Genomic DNA, 23,270 nt, shown 5'->3' with positions numbered 1-23,270 from the left:
CGCGTCAGCCGCGGCGCCCGCCCCGGGGCGGGGAAACGGAAGGGGGAAGCAGAGGGAAAGGGAACGGGGCAAGGGGAAGGGGCGCCTCGGTGCACTGCGGCGGGGGCCAGGGTGGCGATCCCACGCTTAAGGGGCCGCCACAACGGGGAAAACGCGCTTTTAATGCCAAGGGACATCACACCGGCCGGTCTGAGAGCCGGCGTGTCGAACCCGAGACTGGCAAAACACAGAGGTAATACACGCCGTGGGTCAGCCCAGCTCCGTGCCGGGAAGTGCTGGCTGCTGCTTCGCACTGCGGCAGGGACAGGCTGGTGCGCAGCTACGACCCTCCTCTCCAGGCTGGGACAGCTCTGACAAGAAAAGAAAAAGGCTTAAAGTATAGAAGTGCGCTTGTGTCATGCTGCACGCCCATCGGTCCGCTCCTCACCTCTGAGAAAGGCGCAGCAGCGGTTCTGCAGCTGCTGGTGCCATCTCCTGCCTGCGTTCCTCCCAGCCCTTGGAAGGTCTGTTCAACCTGGATCGGTCTCTGGTGACCCGAACCTCGACCTCAGAGTGAAACAAACAACCAAAAATAATTAGCCTTTTTCGTTCATCACAAAAGGAGCTACATGACCCCCACCGGGTCTCCACCGTAAAAGACAGAGACACCGCTTGCTGTCATTAAATGTTAATCATTTAATAATTTAAAAGGTTAAACTCTTGTTAAACCCAGTGTACGCATAATGCTTCTGGGAGACAGCCTACTTCTTTAACTAATGGTAGAAATCTATTTGAAAAAATGAAAGCCACCACCCATATTGGAGCTTGCTTTTAGAGGCCTTACCCAGTGAAGTACTGTGAAACACATAAATTCTAGGGGGTTTTCCCATTTTTTTTAAAGAGGAACAACTACGCCTGCTGCAATTCTGTCTACTGATAACAGGCATGACTTTTTGGTTTCTTTCATCAACCATTTAGAAAATTTAAAACAATTGCTTTTTAGATCAATGAAAAGAAAATCTGCTTAAACCACCAAGCTGCACACATCTCTGGTTAAAACAAACAAAAAGTTACCTTCTCTCTTAACTTTGCCAATCTTTTTTCTTTTTCCTGTTTCTCTGTCTCTTTAGCATGTTTCTGCAGAACTCTTAGCTCCAGTTTGTGTAGATCCTGAAACATAATGAGTGGAAAAGCAAACTTTTCTTTGGAAGTAAAACAAATTATGTAAAAATATACATGCAGCATTTTCACAGCTTTTTTTTTTTTTGTTTTTGTTCTGTTTATTTTTGGTTGGTTTCTTGTTTTTGTTTTGAAATTACTGCAATAGTAAAGAATAAGGTTTCACTACATAGCTACATGCTATAGCTTGTCCTTCACAAACAAATTATAGTTACATGGCTTGGAAATAAAAAAAGTAGTAGTTCAAACTCTGTTTATAAAAGTTTAGTATGAATGCTGACAATAATATCAGTTCTCCAGTAACTGCATTTACATAGATATGGGATCTGAATTTGCCTAACAGGTACTGAAACCTGCAGGCTATTCAAACAACTTTTTCTACCTCCCATCTGAATACAATACTCAGGTCCTCTGAAGTCTTCTTAAGCAGCATAGCCCAAGTAGTTTTTCTCAAAAAAAATTTACTGAAGAAATAAAACCACTTCTACATGGATAAAGAAATATGATCTTGAGTAATCCTGTAGAATTTAGATATTGAAGAAAAGGAGCATCTTTGTCTAAACTCAAGTTTCATACTGTTTATCTGCAGTAGATGCTGTTATTTCTAATGAATCAATAGTGGATTTAGATGAATGATACTTGGATTTCAAAACCTGTTTAACTGATTATATTGTAGTAGGATGTATCAAATTTACAACAATGACATGCAAAAATGGAGGTGAAATTACGCACATGCTCTTGAAACTTAAAAATTTCTTCTGCAGCAATTTTCTTCCTTCCCTCCTTTTCAGCTTCCTCTTTCTTCTCATTTTCAAGCTTTTCAAGTTCCTCCTTGACTTTTTTTTGCAAGGTATTCCTTTCCAACAATAACTTCACGTGGCTTTGGCGCTCTTTTTGTTGCTTTTTCTCTTTCTCTTCTAGTTTTAATTGTGATGCTTGATCTATTGCAAATGCTACTACTTTCTGTTTCTTCCAGACTTCAACTGCAGCTTGTTTTCTTTTTCTTTCTTCTTCTACTTTTTGCTTCTGAGCTTCTTCAAGCTGTAGCCATCTTTCTTTGAGCATTTTTTCTGATTTCTCTTTCTCCTTCAAGTTTCTTTCTTTTTCTTGCTGCTGCTTTTCTTTCCACTTTTTAATTGACTGCAAGAGACCATGGGAAAAAAATCCAAGGATTTCATGAAAATTTTACATATTCACGTTGATTCAGTCTGATGAAGATATGTGTTCCAAGAACACAAAATGCACATAGGGATTAAAAGTCTACTGAAGGCATAACCTAAAACCAAGAAGCATCTATATGTGTTTTCTCTCTTTTTTTTTTTCTATTTTATGGATCACACAAGCAGATTTAACAGATGTCTGCTAAAACTGTTTCAGTTACAGCAATCATAATAACTTTGACTAGTTATGAATGTTGACGCAATATACTTTTTTAATGTAAACGTATTTCAGTTCTTGCTTTCTTTCCTATTAACCCACTGTTTTATAGTACTTATGTCAGTACATCTTTTATTACTTAGATAGTTCTTGAGGGAATCATAATTCTACATGTCAGTCTGTCTTAGGTGTATTGCTTATACAGTGGGACACACATACTTAGAGACAAACATAACAGGAGGACAGGATCACTAACTGCTCTGGGCTTGGCACCTAACTTGCTAAATCACTGACTTCAAAAGCATTTGTAATATACTTCGCCAATACACAGGCCACTTCTCTGTGTTGTTAGGTCTTTGCCTATTTGTAATTATTAAAGACAAATACTTTGGCAGGTTGGGGATGCTAAAGACTTCAGTTATATACTATCAGCTGTAAGACAAATCTGACTAGCACTACAACCAGAAAGGCAGATACATAAACAAGACAGTATGCATTTCAAAAATAAATACATTTTCTGAAATCTTCAAAAGCCTTAGAGTCGTTATTTTACCTCTTTCTTTCTTTCATGTAAAATTACATATTCTTGATACCATTTGTCATGCTGTTCTATATCTTCTTTTGTTCTTCCGCTGAGATACTCAAGGGCTTCATCCATGTAAGATAGCCTTCCTCTGTATTTTGTCCGTATTCTCAGAAAATTTTGATGATCATAATCATCCCAGCCTCCTTGCCGCCCCCCTGTTCGCTGAAGAAATTTTTCAAACTCTATTACTTCTTCGGGTAGGTGGTTTTCCAGTGTTTTATCAACTGTGACCCTGGCTGAAGGTAACTTCCAAACTTTTTCTGCTGTTGAGCTCCCTAATGCCCACAGTTCCACTCTTCTCTCAAAGAGACTGAGCTCATTAATGGCTGCTTTTTCCTCTTTCAAAAGCTGTTGGTATCTGAAAAGAGACAAACACTGAAATGTAAGGAAAAAAATCCAGTATTGATTCTCCATTCACCAAAAATGAATTTTGGAATTGTTCAATGCCACACAAGAGCTATTCTTCGAAGATTAAGAACTGAGGTGGTAACAGCACAGTTGTAATGATCGGTAATAAAGCCCTACACAATGAGAATTAAGTTACCCTTTTACTGAAAGAACACATTCATGGCATGCATACAATTAACTCAATCCCCTCCTGACACGAGTAGAAAGGAAAAGAAACCCCCAAACCCGATTAGAAAACAACAGCAACAAAAAACCCGGCCACAATCTAATCTCTTCTACAGCCTCTCTAAAAAGCCTATTCATAGGCAAATCCTTGTTATATTGGAATGCTGCAATAGCTGTATAAACACCCTCTCTAAAAGTCAGTTTATCAAGAATCTAACGCTGACAGCTTGTGCTTTGATTTACCTACCACAGGAATCACTACCAAGAGAGTAAATCATAAGAACAGTTTGCTAGATTAATGCAGTTTTCATTGTGTCTTACAACAGCCCTTTTTCTAGTAGCTGAAGCATACATAAACATACATTTGCCTTTGTTCCTCTTTAAAAGCATTGATTGCATTTTCTATTTCTTCCATCATTTCCTTGATCTCGTCAACAACTAAAATAGGAAAAGAAGAAAAAAAGCAGATAACTTAAGAAGTCTATGTTATTTATCAGCACTATCCAGTAATGCAGGACTTGCGGAGACTTTCAGGATACATATCCCAGTGTACAAAAAACGCATTTCCGTCTCAAACAGCCTTGAAATTCTTATTTATTCAAAGCATGTGGTTATGAAAGGACTTAGCTAACTGGATGCAAATGCCAATATAAATGTTTATTTTCCTTAAAGAAGTCTCACCTTGACTAACCTTCAACTGATGTCCAAAATAAGACAGACTTATACTAGAGTTCCACTTTTGTTTCTTATAGCAATGCAGTTAATGACTTAAGCACACTCAGCTCTGGTTTACACCACACTACAGCAATTCTATTTAACCTGCAGGCAACTACTTTTACAAAGCTGACAAAGAAACATCAGAATAAGACTTTGTCCTGTACCGTCAGCATGCTGTAGTCCTGACTTAAGATGGTAATACAGCTGTCCAGAGAAGATATATTTTGCAGTGGAAGAAAACCCACCTATTAGATTAGATTATATGATTAGATTAAAATATCTTTTAAATCAGCCCAGCATCTCTATGGGCACACTGAATGCAGTTCAACTAACTGTATTTTGGTAACTAAATCTAATTTTTCAGCTTTCATGCCTTATTAGTTCTTAGTATCTTAACTGACAGTTTAATGATTTCTTTGATAGATAAAACACTGAATAAATGAAATGGGATGAATTTTATCTAGCATCAGAAAGCCTTCAGATAGTAGGAGGCCCTCAACCTGAGCTCCACAAAAGGTAGTAGGCACCACATGAGGATGGTTCTTTCAGAACCTATTTCCCAAAAGTTTTAAAACATCCAAATTGAACAAACTGCTGCAGCATTCCCTGTGGAATATTCCAGTCTATATTTCAAATCGGTGGCTAGAAATGAGTTCCCTGTAGAACCTACTCTGTGACCTCTTACCAGATCAAAGGGGTTACCTGGTAGTAGAATACCAAGTTTATTTTGCATAAGACAGATGGGAAATCTGGCTTTCAACAACCTCAAGGAACAAACGTACGCCACTTTTAAGATAAAGTAAATTTCTGTTTCCACACAGAACTGCACAATCTTTTACCATTTCTAAGGTTTCTGCCATTTCTAGGTTTAGTCTTCCCTTTCCAGATTCCTGCAAAATCTTAAAGTGTCCCAAGTCTCCAGGAGAAAGACAACTATGCAAGAAACCTATCTGCAGAGGAAAATGTTTTTAAACCTGTCGGCTTGACTTACACTCTGGTGTAGGCTTCACATCTTTCAATTGCTGCTGAAGTCTCTTCACGTTGTTTTGTATTTTTGATAGCTGCTGTAGAATTTTAGCTTCTGTTAAATAAAATAAGGTGCTGATAATTCTAATAGTTTCTTTGTGCATTACATTCAGTACAAGAACAAGAGCAATGAAGTGTCCAGAATAAACCAGGGACTTGATCTAAGCAGGGACACAAATTCTGTTTGATGATAAGAAACTGCCACAGTACTAAGCATTTTAACTGGTAATTGCATGTAGATGACCTTGTGGTCCATGTTAGCTCCCTACACAGCATCAGCAGATTTTAAAATTAGTAGCTGCCATTTCTAAAGGGGAACTTTTTGAGAATATTGCCTATGCAGGTGACAGCTTCTAGAGTTTTGAGGCAGACTTTGACCTAGGCTTCAAAACACCCATTTATGAAGAGAAAACAAATTTTGAAAGTGTATATGAATGTACTACTTCAACAAGATTCATATATTCATTGTGTTAAACAGTGAAGAATCAATGTTTTCATGTGCTCCAAGCACGTGTGCACTTATTTGCATTGTTACCACTTGGCTCCTTGTGAGTCCATAAATACATCACTGAAGAGGATGAAGTTCTGGCTACATCTTAGATACTAAGGACCTGTATCTTCTATCCTAAAAGATTTGGATTAAGGAAAGTACAAGTTCCTGCTAAGACTGCAGAAAATCTTACAGCATACAGATCATGCTGAAAGACCTCAAAATAGTAAATGGGAATTTGGGGGGGGGGGTTGTACATTTTCATATCTTTTAGGATATACTCCTTCACATCTGACATGTAGTGCTCTCATCATTGTCGTCTTTATTTTCTCATAGCATCATTTCCATCCATATGCCATGCTCCCTTCTTACTCATGGAAAAAAGTTTCTGAACTTATTAGCTTAGTCATTCCTCAAAAATGTACATTTCTTAAGGACTGCAAGATGTAAAGGACATTCTCAGACTCCTTAAATAAAAGGCGCATATCAGAACACATGCAAATTTGTAAGAAAGTATACTTTTGATTGTTTCTGTATTACTTTTCTTTCTTCAACTTATTTTGATCTGTATCACATGGCTTAGCATGATTTATACGACTATTGTTGAAAGAATTCAGGTACTGTGAGTCAAGGGAGTAACTTTTTTTCTTGAACTATATTATACTCTGTAAGTGGAAGAGATACTGTAGCACAGACTGTGTACCAACTCACAGCACTATTTGAACTAGGAATATTCACTGCCCAAAAACTCAAAAAATGCAAACACAGGACAGTTTAAACGGATATTTAAAGGCAAAAATCAGTGTGTGAATGTTGAGGTAAGAATATTTTTACTGTACCTTAGCTGGACTACATTAGGTTTTGCAATATACACACAAAATTGATTCCAAGTTTCTTGAACAGTACACTTTTCCACCACAGTGGTTTTACATTGAAGATTAAAAGATAACAGTTAGTAACATATGAGGCCCAAAATGTTTATGCTTCTGTGTTTTACTGAACTCAGTGAACTGTCTCTTTCTAAGACAGTGAAATACCACACTTATCAGTATCCATCTTCCATCTAAACTCATCTCTCTGTACTACTGATTTTTAAACCATTTACAAAAACTACAGCATATTAGAAAAAAAAACCCAAAAGCAAACAAGGCCAAATAAAACCTCACTTACTTTCCATTTTCCTGCTGTCAGTCATGCTGTGTTCCAGTTCCTCAAGTAATCTGTATTCTACCCTGAAATCACTCTTCCTGTTATAAAGGTGTCCAGTTTTGTCTTTTTCTATATTTGCAAGCCTAGGAAGAAAGGGTGCCAAAGTGAGTAACACTCAACAAAGCACAAAGATTTTACAAAGTTAATGTGCAGGCTGTGTTAACAGGACTATCTTAGATTTTACACAAATCCCTGGTTTGTTCTACAACTGTTTTCAAGGAAAATATTTCTGCAGTTATAGGACTACACACCACAGTATCTCAAGAACTTTAACAAGAAATTAATAAGGAAATCACCTCAGTGGCATGCAGTGGTCTACACACTTTATGTGCATGCATTCTCTCTGGAAGCCTTGCCAGAGTTTTCCCTGGGAAGTGCAGGCAGACAGGCTGTATTAATGCAGTGGCACGCCTAGATGGAGCCCCAGCACAGACAACATTACAGAGGGATGCCGAGCCACAGTTAAATGGCATGCCTCGCTTCAAGCGGCTTGGGAACATTTACATTATCCACCAGTCACATTTCCCACCACAACCCAGGATCCAGGGTAATTAAGGTGAACTCGATTCAGACACGCAGGGTGAAACATTGGTGTGAGGCTAAGTGCCCTGTTCAATCAGGATTTACAACTGCAAACCTCTCCTTTAGTCAGATGGCTACATTAGCTATTCCCCATAAAGCTTATCCGTTCGAGAAGAAAACTCCCTGTTCTTTCAGCTGCCAGTGTAGTTGTCATCAGCACTTGGTCAAGATGTGGGGAAGCAGATTTAAATCACTTCTGTGCCTGAGCTGTCTTGAACCCTTGTTTTTGAAAACAGTGGCCTAGATATTCTAGATGAAGTCTTTCAATCTTCTGTTGCTGCAGTGCGCCTTTTGTTTGTTAAGGGCTTTATGTCCTTAGAGGGTAAGCACAGCTAAGCAGGAAGACTGAGAACTCAATTGTGCCTCACACATTTCCTTTTCTGGTGCACCTAAGAGCAGCAATTCCTACTAAAGTCTTACTACACGACTGGCCACTGGCGTAAGTCCAAACAATTCAATTGTAATTCTCACAACAGGGCATTTTGGAGCTCATAAGCCTATCCTGAGCTACTGTGGCAACCACAGTTGAGCTCCTGAAAAGGATACCTTTAGCCTAAAGATTTCATTATCATATATTCTTACTCGGAACCTCGAATTAATAATGTTACCTCCAGAACAGAATGAAAATGTACTTATGATAAAGTGTTTAACTTACTGAGCTTTTAGCTTTTCTGCAGTTCTTATGAATTCAACTTTCTTAGCTCGTTCACCTTTGATCTTCCAGCTCTGAACCTGTCGGCCAGCACCAGGAGTACTGGAACAGCTCTCATTCTGTAGATAACAAAATCAATTGTTATTAAAAACTTTTTTTTCTTTTATTTTCATTGGTTACTTTCAAGCAGACAACACCACAGTGCAAAGCTCAGTTTTCTATTGGCGCGATTCAAGTAAATTTAAGCGGCAGGGGCACGAAAGTGGAGTGAGGGGCGTGACACGCCCGCACACACGAATGCACTGTTCAACCGAGAAACGCCGAGTCCGCCACACCGAAAGGCTGTCCCAGGCGCTGGGCACCGCGGCCAGCCCGACACTCCCGCGCAGCCCGGGGCTCCTCCGGGAGGCTGCGCTGCCCCGGGAGCCGTGCCGGGGTGCCGGCGGCCTTTACCTGCAGCCGCCCGGCCGCCGCTGCCAGCGCCGGGGCCAGCGCGGCCATGTTGCCGCCGGCCCGCCCAGAGGAGGGGCGGCCTGCTCCTCGCTGCCTCCATTAACTCCTTCCTTCCGCCGGCTCGGGTTTCGCCTGTGTTCCCGGGTTTGTATGGATTGCTTCCTTCAGGAGCGCCGGGGTGTACCCTCATTAGCCTGTCAGAATGTGGAGAGTTCCACATGATTCAATGAATTCTTGGGGGCGGGCTCTGAAGACCAGAGATTTTAGGAACCGGTGTTTTCCCGGCTGCAGGACACAGACGCATTCACAGATGCTGCCTGAAGGGCTATGCTGAAGACATTGTATTGCCTAATTGAAGTTCTTAACAGCAATTTCCAGATACATTTTTCTCTTTGTATTTTATGACTATACTTGTTCTCTTGTTGTTTGCAGAATAGGAATTAAAAAGTAAAGGCGAACATTTCAAAGCCTGAAAATACTCTTCAGCATAAAATAAAGAGGGTTGTTTTCACAGATTGCTGCCTGAAAAATTGTAAAATATTCTCTTCTCAGTAGTGTTTCAAAGTCCTCTTTGCCTTGTTCTTCACTATGGGTATAAGAGAAAAAAAGTAATTTTTGTTAGCATTTGCTTTCTTTTGGTGATTGTCAGCCCTTCCAAATTTCCTGTTACTGTGAGCAGCAAATTGGTCACTTGTTGGGGACTGCTCTGCAGGAAGCATCTTTTTTCAAAAAGTGCTTTAATAAGGTGTTTCTGCTCATAGAGTAACTCAGGTACTGCTCAGTAGTTCACCAGTTTCTGGCTGGTCAATCTTTGTGACTATTTTACTTTATTTGTGAGTTACTGACAGAGTTGTTCTGGAAACTATATGAAGGGATATTTCAGATATCAGAGCATAGTCAGATTTGGTTACTTCTGGCTTTGGGCAGCAGGGACTCAGACATCCAGTTGCAATGCTGGTATAAAGATGAACCCTGGCTTTCAGCTGTGCCAGGACATTACTTCGTTCTCTCTGTGGAGAAAACTTCATTTCAGCCAGGATATGCCTGCAGTGGGTTCACCTTGAATGGGCACCAGGACTCCACAAAGATGCTTCACCACTTGCTTTGCTCAGCAGGACAGGGGAAGAAAATGAGATGAAAAACTCATTGACTGAGATCAAGGCAAAGGCCACATTGGGAAGCAAAAAAGGTTCATTCCCCAATTGCTCTTAGCAGGTGATGTCTGGCTACTTCCTGGGACTATTGTCCCAGTACATGTAGCAGTTGCTTTAGAACACAAACACCTTAATAACAAAAGTTCACCACCTTTTAGCTTTTGTTTTTCACATAATATAGTATGGAATATCCCTCTGGTCAGTTTGAGCCAGCTGTCCCAGCTGTGTCTCCCTTCCCAGCCTCTTGCACACTCCGGGCCCGCTGGCCTTTGTGGGACGTGTTGGAGAGACAGCCCTGATGTCACCTGAGCACGGCTCACCAGGCGCCCAGCACTGGATGGGTCTCAGCCATTGTGGCTACAAACACAAAGCACAGCTGTTTGAATGTTAACTTCATCGCAGCCAGACCAAATACAATGCCACAACTCTTGGATGGCCTGTTTGCCAAACAGGTAATCTGAATCCAGAAGAAGCAATCTATATAATTATGTAATTTCCTTCTGACCTCTACCACATTATTTTTTTGGCTTAGCTTGGTGTTTGAAGTCAATGAATCCCTGACTTCTCTGTGTGTTTGGCTATATAAAATCTTCCGAGATTTGGCAGAAAAAGAAGCCATGGAAATACACCAAGGAAAAAATAGAAAAAAATAAAGTTGATAACATTTAAAGGAATAGAGAACACATAGAATGGGGAAAAAAGCAATTAACAGAAAAAAAAATGCTTGAAGATGCAATGCCAACAATCGAACAATTGATCATGGTCACCTTATTTATGGCAGAGGCCTCATATGTCACAGCATTGATTCAGTAGTATCTGACATTTTCTGAAATCCTTTGAGCGAAACAGAGAGACAGGACTGCACCAGAACTCAATATTCCTATCCATGAGATCCTTGAGGAAACCGCCTGTTTCACCACAAGATATAAATATCCCCATAAGAAACACTTTTCTAAGTACATGTTTTTCTTCAGAATACCTTTTTTCCCCCCTCTTTATATTGCTAACTTATTTCTGAGACCTCAACAGGGATGCATTAGGGCAATTGCAGAAAAGACAGACACTGTAACAGCAGCAAACTGGAATTAGTTTAAAAGAGTAAATTAATAATCAGAAGAAACTAAAGCCTTTAACCCTCTGAGTGCAACTATCCACTTGTGAAGGCATTCATAAAATTGTCTAGTTATCCCACACCATAAAAGCACCCTGTTGCTGCTACCATGGGCTTTCCCTGCATTTTTATTTGTGGAAATGGTGTGTCCACTCTAGCCTAGCCTCAGACTTGCAAGTCAGAACTAAACAAACTCAGGGCATGAGTTAGTATAATAATTAAAGAAGAAAGAAAGTGGATATGGGTGCTGAAAAAAAAAAAAAAAAAAAAGCTGTTGAAGATACATGGGTGATAAGTGCTTGTTCTGGGAAACTGTAATAATGGACCGGGGGCGTGGGGTGGATAAACAGAGTATGGAGGACAGCTGATAAGTGCTGCAGTAAGTGCAGTAATGCAGTTTTGAGTAAGGATCAATGTTCTGCACTATGAAGGCAGAATACTTTCATCTCTTTAGCTTTTGTCCACCAGGTGTCATATGAGAAGCACATGATAGCTGCTAAAGGCTTAGCTTTTGGGTTGTTGATTTGTTGTTGTTGTTGTTGGTTTGGAGTGTTTTTTTTTTTTTTTTGTTTTGTTTTTGTTGTTGTTGTTGTTGTTGTGGTTTGGTTTTTTTTTAAGAAACCAACAGCAAGCTTTTAGTGTCTGTAGATAGCAGAGCCTGTATTCAGCCCTTTGGCTGTCTCTATCCCTCTTTATGGCATCATCTGGCCCCATATTGATATCATCAGCTTCCTGTTATTTGATGAGGACTGAATGGTCATCACTTTTTGCTGTGAGTCCTGACCTGGAGTGCTGGCAGACTTGACAGCCTGGACCCAGACAGGGTAGTGGCTCTGCAGCTGCAGACCAGTGTCTGTGTCCCCCAGTACCTTCTCCTGCCAGTGCCTAACTTGCCCCAGAAGTCAAGGAGCTCCAGACTTGACAATGGCATTATAGAAATTAATTTTCTGTTCCCTAAATGAGTGCCTATTCCACTCACCTCAACTCATTTTAGCATAAAGCTGAGCTTTAGGTAGAAGGGAATTTGGTTGGTGGCATGATGACAAGGAAAGGTAGCTTGGCTATCATCTTTAGTACCCTGTAGATGTTCCAAAGAAACTAAAAGCACCAGATGTGAAAAGAGGCCTGGAGTCAGTAACTTAGTTTCAGTATGTGTTTGTAGGAGTGTTGGAATGCAAGCCTCTCTGAGTCCCTCAGAGAGGGAGATGAATGCAGGGTTGAATTAAAGCCTTTAGAGAAATTAAGATATATTAAGCCACATAGATATGAAGTACAAGTGTAGGTTTAAGTTTTAAGTAAATAGAAGTGTAAGCTGTAGTTTTAAGTAAGTTTAAGTTTTAGGTTTTAAGTAAGTAGAAATACATTCTAAGTGCCTTAAGAGACTGTATCAACTAGCAAAGGCCCTAAGGCTTGGTTTATAGTTCAGTAACTTAGCCCTAGTCATATCAAAAACATAGCAGAACCTTGCCACTAGAACAGATAGAATTATTAATGTAAAATAGATAAAACTACATGCATAAATAGATAGAACTATTCACGTAAATAGATAAACTTATTCACATAAATTTGAAGTAAGAAAACAGATAGTACATTTGCATAAATAGATAATACTATATACGTATTTTTTTAGGTAAGAACTGACACTACTTTCGAACTACTTTCACACATTAGAATCAATTTCGGACTGGTTTAGAAAGAATGTTTTAGAATCATGTTTTTAGCTGATTGGGTGTTTTATAAATAAAAAGCACCGTAGTGGGGTGCTTTTTATTTATAAAACACCCAATCATCATCGGCAACATCATCTTCAGCATCAGCTTCACCATCATCATCGATCATCATGCCATCAACACATTAACAACCACGAGGAGAAGAAGGTGACAGAAGAAGAAAGAAGGAAAGAAAAGCTGTGGTCCCTGCTGCTGCTGCCTGGAACATCAGAGTCGGCTACTGCTGCTGCCCCGGACATTGGACTCTGTGCCTGAAAACAGCTGTTGCTTCTGCTGCTGTTCCTGCACAACCTGGGACTGTAGACCAGAAAGCAGCCTTGCAGCTGCTGCTGCAGCTTGGGACTCTATACTAGAAAAGCTTTAACACAGACTGTAACACCTTGAACTCTTTGCCTTTGAGACTGATATATTCATGCAATAAACAACCTAATAACAACCAACAACTGCTCATGTCTCTTTGAAGACCCTAGACCCAGTAACAACCTTGAGATGGGAGAATATAGGTGGTAGGAATAATAAAAATAAAATTTAAAAGCTGTATTCTAAGTATCCATTGAAATATCTGTTCAAGTAAACCACCCTCCCCTCCCCTCCCCTCTCTGTTTGAGCCCTCATTGAAATCTAGATTTCACATTAAAATTGAAATGGAAACCAAAGGGGAAAAGAAAAAAACCTTGGCAAAGTCCAAGCATCCCAAGTGAGCATAATTTTTGTTTTCTTCCCTGTCTCCTGATTTATAACTATATCAAAGACAACTGAATAATTATTAATTCTATTAATTACTTTTTCCCTCCAAATTCTTCCCTTTTTTTTTTTTTCTGTTTTCTAGAATTTTTAATATATTTTCACATCATTTCCAACTCTCTCTGCTTTTGTAATTATCTCCTTGTTTATCTCCCTTTTCTGTTATAAAAGGAGAAGGAAAATATTTCTCACAACTGTACTTGAAAGAAACAAAAAGAGATAGCAGGCATGCCAGTAAGCAAGCACTTCCTAATGCGTCTTAAGTCTCTAAGGTTTTCTTGAAAATCCTTCTAGATATGATGAAGGTGTTAATTCTAAGTTCAAGTCCCAGTGTTCCAAAATACTGCTCTTCTTAGATCTTGGCAAGCAAAGGACAGAAGAGTTCTCTGGCAAAATTACAGAAGATTTTAGTCTTGGCCAAACCTCAACACAGCAAAAAGTTGGATGCTGTCCCTGGTACACACTTGTACATTCAATCACCAACCTTAGCAGCTGCTTGTGTTGGGAACTGGCAGACTGTATAGGTCAAACTACTACATCAGTCATGCTGGGGCTTTAAGACCTTACTCAGCAGCTGTCTCTGCCACTTTTTCATCATGAGTTTTTAATTTATCAGCTCCTATACTGCTTTTTCTGTAACTGGTTATTAATGCAGTCAAGTGTGATTGACTTTCAACTTTTGTTGCCCTTTTCTGAAGCTTCTGCAAAAAGCTGGCTGCCTACTTTGGGCTGTTGGGAGCTTTTCTTCCTCCTGTCACCTGAAGGCCAAGATTTGACTAACTTAAGCCACACTGGGCAGCTCTCCGAAGACCTCAAATAGTCAGAGACAAATAAATGAGAACGCCTTACCAATGTAATGGAGGCTTCTCTAGGGAAGTGTGTGCTTCAGAAAGGATAGTTCCTAATGCGTACTTTAAACTCTTAAGTTTTATGATTGATTTTGTTTTTCTCAGTTCTGGTCCCTACCAGCTTGCTATAGTATCTATGAGAGTTAAGTTATTTAATTTAATTTAATATTTATTAAATTAGTGATCAGAATTAGAAGGTGCAATTTAGAATGTAGTACTTCTATATTTTTTTTCTTTGTAGTTACTCTAAGTCCTTATGCTTAAGCAGCTGAAAGAGCATGTGTGTGACTTGGGACTGTGTCTGCACAATCAGCACAGCAACACCATATGTCTATCATAGTCACAATTTTCACCTCCATTATTCTGGCTATGTGGCTGAAAGGTGCAAGACACATTCACTGCTATTTAACATGTCTTTGTAGTTTAAAACAGGAGCACATGAAGTCCATTTACAGCAAACCCCCCCTAATATTGTCCAAATTCAGATGAAAAAATAAACTTGAAATAGGGACAGCATTTACTGCTTTCATGGCCACCATAAGGCTATTCCAGTTTCACAGATTATTCCAGATTTTGGTAGCACAGGGTTAAACATTTGTGGCTTTCACAGATTTACTCTTGCAATGAAAACAAGCAGTTTGCTAGAGGTTTTATTCATATTCACTGAGTTTTATTTGACCAACACCCATCTATCAAAGAGAAGCACCTTCCAGACCATATTAAATATTGCCTCTAATTTTATACCTGGCCTCAGAATAATTTGGAAAATGTGACAGTACATGTGCAAGAATATACCAGTCTGTGCCAATATTAAGTCAAGTAAGTGTTTGAGCACAAGACATGGTAAAATTTTGTGGGTGTTAGATAGGATCTTGATACTATTTTAGAGGAAGGGATTTAGTGAAGACCCTCAACATATTGCCTGCTCTGCTGATCTTGCATGGTCTCTCTTGTGTAGCATACATTCTCAAAGTTGTGATTCTGGGATAAGTACTCCTGATTTCTGTCCTGATAACATCCCAGTGAAGTCATTAGGAATGTTGCTGTATGAAAAAGTTGACACAAATGATACTTGATGCTTTTGATAAGGCTTTGGATAGGTTTTTCCACCTGAAATACTACACAAGGAGCACTGACAAGCAGTGAGATGGGAAACAGAGCTCAGGAGTCTTTAAAGGCATTCATTTAAGTTCTTGTCATAATTTGTAATTTTCCTTGATTTTAAAATAGTACTAGAGCAACAAGACATCCAGTAGAAGACTTAAAAGTGGAAACAGATAGGCAACAGGGCAAGGAGAGAGACCACCTGTTACAAATGCAGGGACTGATCTGGTAGTCTGCTGCCATTCCCACAAAACCGTGCACGTAGCAATACCTTTTGGCACCTCATGACGCCACTCCTATGGCTCCCAGCATAGCCCTAGGAAGCTGACATTATAATAAGAACGTGAAACATACTCTGTGTCAATGAAGTTGCAGATGTGTTTGAAGACAACGATCTCTCCTCACATATTTAGCCAACAAGAAGCACGAAGTGACATAGACCCTTTTATTTTTGTGTTGCTACTTCTGTATAGCTACCTTAGAAGGATCTGCATAGCCATTATTGATTCCCATCTGCAGTAGACAGAAATTAGAAAATAGTTTAAATTACCAAGAAAGTGAAAATAGATCAAAGGAACATTATTTTTAATCATCTGTTGGAAACCTTCAATGTCAGATAGGGATTGTGGTAACAGGGATTGAAAACAATTTAATTAGTAAGAAAGTCACAGCCAAACAGAGGTCAGTAACTATGTTTTTGCAATTTTTATTCTTTCCTATTCATGTTTTTAGCTTTTCTTGAAATACCAGATTTTATCTCTTTTAAAGAAGAAAATGAAAGCCGAGCACTTTTGATTAGTTCCTGCCTGTTGGCAGAACTGCAAATTATCAAGCTGTTTTCCATGAAAATGAATGGGCTAGCAGAATACATAAAACACAGTCACTTGCATCTAAGTGAAGAAAATCTTTACATGCATAGTGTGGTATCAAATATGCAAGGTGCTGGAGATGGCTGCAGTGAAATAGCTCACAGTGGAGGCACAGTGATGCAGTGAGTCTGGAATACGAGATTTAGGAGAAAAAACCCATGCAAACATATGTAGAGTGTTTGTATAGTATGCTATCCTTGCTAACTGTGAGCCTGCACGTCACAGTGGCCTTTAGTTAGATAATCCTGTCAGGACCAGAAATATATTTGGTTGGAAAAAAACAGCGTTGTGGGGCACTGCAGAAAAAGTGAGGGACACATGCTTGATTTCTCCTCAAACAAGCTCTTGTATCAGCCTAAGCCACGCTTCAGGCACTGATAAGGAAATGTTGTTAGTCATACAATGAATTTTTTTTCCCTTAATGAAGTCTTTAAGAAAGAGTAATTCTGATGATTATGTGTATGAGAGAAAATAGCCTGCATGAGAAAGGTGAGAGGCTTGACTATATGTTGCAGAACTTCCTGGCAGATTGGGACAAAAATATGTAGCACAGTATGTTTCCTATTAACAGACTGTTAATAGGAGAATTTGTAAGGATAATTCATCAGCAGACAGCCTGAATAGTTAGATAATTAAATGATTTTAGCTGTGTATGGCCCAAAATCTAAAGGTCAGGGTGAGATTACAAGTGGTTTTAATACTGGTAAGAGTAATATGATCACAAGGCCAGCTGCCAAACTGGTGTTTTTTTGGTGTAGGCTGTTCTGTACTATTGCTAAAAATTACATGCACAGGTTTTCACTTCTTCCTGTGTCCAATGGGTAGTAATCAGAGGCCCAATCTACTTCCTGCATAAGTCTTCACAGGATACTTCTGAGCTCCACACAGATGAGTTACACCCAGAGCTAAAGCAGCACAAAAGAATATTTTAAGTCACTGTTCCCACTGCCACTCCCCTCCTTGCCTTCTGGCTGAGTTGTCACTTCGGTACCCATGGGATTGGGAACCAAAAATGACCAGCTGGATGCCAGGACTTTTCTCTTGTCAGAAGGCACACTTCTGTATCAACAAATACACACTGTCAGTGCCACATAAATAAAAAAAAATAGTAGCTATTACTCAAGGCAAAGAAAATACAGATGTGTGCCCTTTACGGATATTTAGCTGAAGCTGTGTTGAGAGAGGTATTAAATGCCTGAGCATACAATAGTCCATTTGGAAGCATATTCTTGGTCAGTACATGATAATGCTGGAAAACATCCCTCAAGTTCAACATTCCCCTTAGAAACTATTTCACTGAGCAATTCTGCCATTAAGCAAAATGTTTTATGCTCTGACAGAACTTCTTAGGCAATTTTCTCCATTTCCAAGCAAAGTTGATTTTTCTTTCTTTCTTTCCCCCCTGTGTCATTTTATTTATCAGAGAACTCCAGTAGGACTGATATACTGTCTCTCTCTCTGACATCTGTCAAGAGCTCTTTCCAGTATACTTTCTTTTAGGGAGAGCAAATCTGGATCCTGATCATTCCTGCTAGTCAGATTACAAAATCAGAGCCTGCCACTCTACTGAGAACTTTTAGTATCCCAGTTGTATCCTGCAGTGCTGAGGATAATAAAAGTTTATGACAAAATACTGTGACTTTTCTGATGCTAGTGTGTCTAAGAGTAATTTTCTTTCTTTCTTTTTTTTTTTTTTTTCCTGCCTCTATTGATGTTTCCAGGTTTTTGTTTGCAAAGTGGTGGGGTTTTGTCACAGCAATGCACAGAGCACTCAAATGAGTACCATTTGCTAGGACTCAGGGACATGAGCCAAGGCACGCTCCTGCACTGACAATGCTGATGTAATGTGATTTGAAGAGTTCCCCCACATGGAGAACCATCCTGCAGTGAGGTACATGAATTCAGCACGATCTTTGTGTCGGAGGCCTCTATTAACACATCAGCACACACACTAGCATTTCACTACCTCTTCCAAAAAAAAGCAGTCCTTCTAACACTCTGCTTTTGTGCCCTTGGCACTAGATGCTGATATGCATTAAAGACGACTTGGTGTTGTTTCCCAAAGCCATATGAAAGGCCCAGAAGGATTTTCCCAATGCACCCATGTCCCAGGTGGCTAAGAGCTGACGTGTTGTCTATTCCATTCCCCAGCTGAGAGAACCCCACTGCCAGGGGTCAAAGCTTTTTCCAAAATAAGAGGCCACATACTTGGAAATGGGTGACTTTGATGAGGATCTGGGACAATGAGTTCCCACCATGGGGAACATGGTTGTTCCTGCAGATCAGCATCTGTGGTTCTGCCTTCCATCCTGACCTCAGTCTCTTTCTGGGTGCAATCAGTGTGATGTGTGTGTCTGACTGCCAGATTATGTTTCACTTCACAACTGCTCTGATCATGTTTGCACATTCGTGCAGGGGTGAAGGGACAGGCACAGTCACAGCCATGAAGTCAAAACACAATGCTGGACCTTTCAAATCTGGTTATTATGTCATATCGTGACTTACTCCCAGGAATATGCAAATGAGAACTGACCAAAATGTATTGTAACCCTTTCATTTCATACAGCTTTTACATAGCTTGGCTTTTATTGATGAGATTACACTTGGGTGGATGAAGAGGCAGATGCTGACAGAGCCCTCTCTAGCACTGCTGCTGGACCATCTGCAGGAAATAAGAGTGACTTCTTGGCTGTGGAGACACCCATTCAGGCTGAGCCTGTGCCTGTCAGCTCTGTCCTGTCACATGTAGTGTCTGTTGGTGTTAAATCCTAACCCAAATGCCAAATCCTGTAACCAGGTACATGCACAGATAACTGGACATGGTTGAGTAGGTCTCCCATAAAGCAAAATGTTTGTGATCTCAGATTCCAAGGTACAGAGGAATATGTAACACAATCCCCATGCCAATACTAATTGGTAGCCTCAGGACACATTTTTGTGGGAACTTGCTGCTATCTATATATAGTCTGATTTTAAGCACTTCCAAAAATGACCTTAACTATCATTCCTTGTCTAACAGCTCTATCTTATCTTTCTTAAAAGTATGTCTTCAAAATGTTTTCTTATTTTGCTGTGTTTGGTTTGCCAGACAGGTTGAAATGCTCTTTGTAAAGGTCACAGAAGAGAAAGGAAATTAAAAGAAAGATCACTGCTAGGACCATTGCTGCTCTAATCAGCAATTAGAGGAAAAAACAATGGCAAGGGAATTTACAGGTCCTTATGCAACCCTCGTGTAAATCCTGAGACTTAATGCACAGGAATTGGTATTAACCCAAAACAAAAGAATCAAATTCTTCCAGATTATTTTAATTTATAATAGTAAAGCTTTGAACATTTCAATCATAGTGTCCTTTTTAGTGAGTCAGGCCATGTCTCTCCATAGGCCCTTTTTCTGACTTAGGCCCCATCTGACCAAAAAATGCTGCATTAAACTGTATCTAGAAGAAAGTGCAATACAAAATTGCACAGAATGACTAAACCCCAGACCTGTGCCTGTAAGCATTCCTTCTGAAGTGTGGAAAGCTTTCTGCGGGGTGCACCTGAGATGGTAGCTACTGTCACAGCTCACCAAAAAGTGTAAACAGTAAATGCCATTTCTGTCATGCTCCAGTCCTGAGGCCATTTTCATTCCATGTTTGCCATCTGCTGGGTGTTGACTGGGGGCATGAAAAGAGCCTGTGCAGCTCCCCCATGCTGTCCTGGATTGGGGCAGCCCTGCACACAGCTGCTGTGGTGACACGACTGCTGGGTGCCCAGAGATGGACACCCTGAATGTTCACACATACTTCCTGTACTGTACCAAAAACAAACAAACAAAAAACAAACAAAAAACAAAAACCAACCAACCAGACAAACAAAAAACCCCAAAACAAACCAAAAAAGCATAGACTGTTATACCGTCTTCTTTGTCAAGTATTTACCTGGAGTTTCAGAATGAACTCTTCCCCACAGTATCTGTGCATGTACCTAGATAGTGGCAGTAACCTCTGTCTTTACAAACCTCTCTCTGCATTACACCCACCTACATTTCAGTGTGTTACATTACTTTAAAAAACTGGCCTATTACTTAAAGTAAGACATAATTAAATTGAAATACCTTTCATTACAGTGATTAAGGACTATTGGGAAGTAAATCTTGTACTTTACTTAAAATAGAAGTGTTCACTCTTTCCTTGCAAAATGGAGACAATGACCACTGAGTCTCAGACATGCTGTACTATGTTAACAGTGTATGAGGATCACATTTATTTTTGTTAAACAATTAATACCTTATCCCTGCAGAAATACCATTTATAAATCAGTTTGGACACATACACAAGTCCTTTAAAAATCTCTGCTAATCTGGGGTTAAATCATAGCTGTCTTTTCTACAGAAAGCAGTACCATGGGGGAGAGACCCACCTTGGGCTTTTTTGTTCCAAAGCCAAATGGACTAATCAGATATTCCCCTGATTGTAAAAACCAGTAATAGTAAATGGATACATTTCATGCATTTGCATTAGTAATCCCAGTAGATGTAATTAAAAAGCTGGTTTAAAGCAGTTATCATTTTCATTTGAAATTGCTGAGCAAAAGCCAGCTGTCTAAAAGCCAGAGACGGGTCAGTATTACAAATTTAATGCATTGCTTGCAGAACTGCTCCAGAAAGCTGCATAGTCTGAGAGTATTAATGACTGAGCCAGAAACCAGGCAGTAAACACTTTTGGTGCTTTTTGAATTAAGGCACTGAACTGCTGTTATCTTCATAATTTCCTAAATTGTTAGCAGACCAGTGGTTAGGGGTGCTTATATTTTGAATACAATACAATCTGATAAAAATATTAATATAAAAATTTTAACTGAAAAAAATCTTAACCGTCTTTTGGCAAACAGAAATAAGTTGATACAGGAAAATATATAATGGATACAGAAATTAATCAGATAATATGTTGAATTGGTCCTACAGAATGAATGCTCACCTTTTGAAAGTTTTATGCACAATCTAGAAATGTACAGGCTTGTGACTTTTGATGAAAATAGTAAAAGTTTTATTTCTAAATCATTGTAAAATTCGGCCTGTGGACAAGTAAGAATGTAACACCTGGTCTATTACAATGTGGATCAGGAAGAGAAACATTAAAACTGCTATCCAAGTTGTCTGTTTCTTTAGTCCCAGGGACATTTTCATTTTTCTGGCCTTTCATCAGTATATTAAAGGTGTTCAAGAAATTTATCTTGCAGAAAAATGTTAGCACCCTTTCACAGTACCTAGACAATATCAATATGTTCCTATAATGTCTGCTCTAAAGTGCATCAAACATCTAAATGCTTGAGCAGGAGCTCAAATGATGTAAATAAATATACAGACCTCTACTTTCTAGATTGTTTTTACTCTTGCAGTTTGAAGGTACACTAACATAAATTTAAGCATGCACTAAAATGTTAGATGCATTAAATAAGTCAACACCAGAAGTTATTGTCCCAATGCACATGACATTAAGGTCACAAGAGGCACTTCACAGGAGAAGACAAGACCTGCCTTCTGCTCTTGTGTGTGGCCAATTCATCAGAGGTGGTGGATGAGCCTCTGAGGAGCAGCCTGGGAGGGAAACAAGAAAGGCAAAGGCTGCTGGTAAACCACAGCCACAGCTCACAGGGGAATAACCCGCTGCAGCAGGGTGCCCATCATCACCTGGAAGCTAACACTGGGACAGATCCAGACGCTGCCTCCAGAGGCTGCTGAAGGGCTGAAGTGTTGCATTTCTGGTGGAAATCTGCTCTTGGGTTGGTCACCACCTGGAGACACATGGCTGTCCCAAAATAGCTTCCAAAGCTGATGAACAGACTGCACACTTCCCAAATGCACGTTTGCCTGGGATCTCCTGTCAGGCGCCTGACAAGTATTTGCAGAAAAGGACTCCATTGCTGTTCTCTGCACCATGTACCTCTTGCTATGAATGATATATTCTAAATTTAGCATTTTGATTTCTTTAGCAGCAAAAGATTTATCTTTTATCTTACCTGGTTTTTTTTGTATTTTGCTTTGCCAGCAGAGGCCAAGCCTGTTAGATGTTAGAGGAAAGACCTGATGCTCCTAAGTAAAATATAAATTTCTTATAGCAAATAAAAAGGGTCATTAGTCTAACATGGATCATTTTTATTTCTTTTGATTGAGTGCAGTTCACAGCAGACATAAATTTATTTAATTCAGGTCAATCTTTCTGCTGGCTTAGGAAGCTGCAAATGTGCCAAGTATCTTCCTCCCGCCTGACCAAGCAATATCAGTGTTTTAATTTTTGGGTATATATTCAACTTCCCTTGTCTACCAGCATTTTCTGCGTGTAGTGGGCTAACTCTGATTTAATCAGCACCTTTTTTGGCTGGTGTTCTCCTGTTAATTTTAAACATTTGCAGTTGATCGAATAGATCCAGCTAGAAACTGTGCAATAAAGGGCCCTTCTACCTACAGCAGTACATCTGCAGCAGAATGTGCTACAGACAAGCACAGATTTGCCAGGAATCCTATTTGAAGACCCAGCTGCTGAAGCCTGAAGTGTTACACTAATTTTACTTTCTTTCTCGTTAGTTAGAGCTAGTTTAATGTTCTGGGGAATGAAGAGACAGCTGCCACAAAGAGAGTTGGTGATTATAAAGCAGATGCCATGTCAATGAGATGAAACGAGCTATTTAAGTGGTGCTTCAAATGTTGTGACATGAGAGGATATACAGGAAGGCCTGATCCAACACCTTCTGGACTCAGGGATGGTCCTTTCCTGGCTTCTCTGAAAGAGAGCCTTGGGCGCAAGTGATACCTGGGAAGTGTTTGAAAACATTACTTTGGCAAACAACTGTTGTAATGTAATCCCTTCTTTCTCACAGGAGGCTTTCCTTTATACAATTGTGACTCC

The 23,270-nt window shown here is 39.8% G+C and overlaps 1 protein-coding gene across 1 annotated transcript; it reads right to left on the bottom strand.

The window, feature by feature from the left end:
• Window positions 1-209: 209 nt before the first annotated feature.
• Window positions 210-8,932, bottom strand: CCDC112 (coiled-coil domain containing 112). Its single transcript, XM_041484140.1, has 10 exons — window positions 8,824-8,932; window positions 8,374-8,489; window positions 7,098-7,219; window positions 5,403-5,492; window positions 4,057-4,132; window positions 3,089-3,479; window positions 1,891-2,298; window positions 1,054-1,149; window positions 428-546; window positions 210-350 (listed from the first exon to the last, which is right to left on the bottom strand). The coding sequence occupies exons 1-10, from the start codon at window positions 8,869-8,871 to the stop codon at window positions 320-322; spliced, it is 1,497 nt and encodes a 498-aa protein (XP_041340074.1). The 5' UTR covers window positions 8,872-8,932; the 3' UTR covers window positions 210-319.
• Window positions 8,933-23,270: the final 14,338 nt, after the last annotated feature.

This window comes from Pyrgilauda ruficollis, unplaced genomic scaffold (assembly GCF_017590135.1).
Source record: "Pyrgilauda ruficollis isolate IOZ18807 unplaced genomic scaffold, ASM1759013v1 scaffold64, whole genome shotgun sequence".
Taxonomy (NCBI): domain Eukaryota; kingdom Metazoa; phylum Chordata; class Aves; order Passeriformes; family Passeridae; genus Pyrgilauda; species Pyrgilauda ruficollis.
Note: the sequence above shows the minus strand (reverse complement) of the source record. Positions and strands in the feature narration are given on the sequence as shown.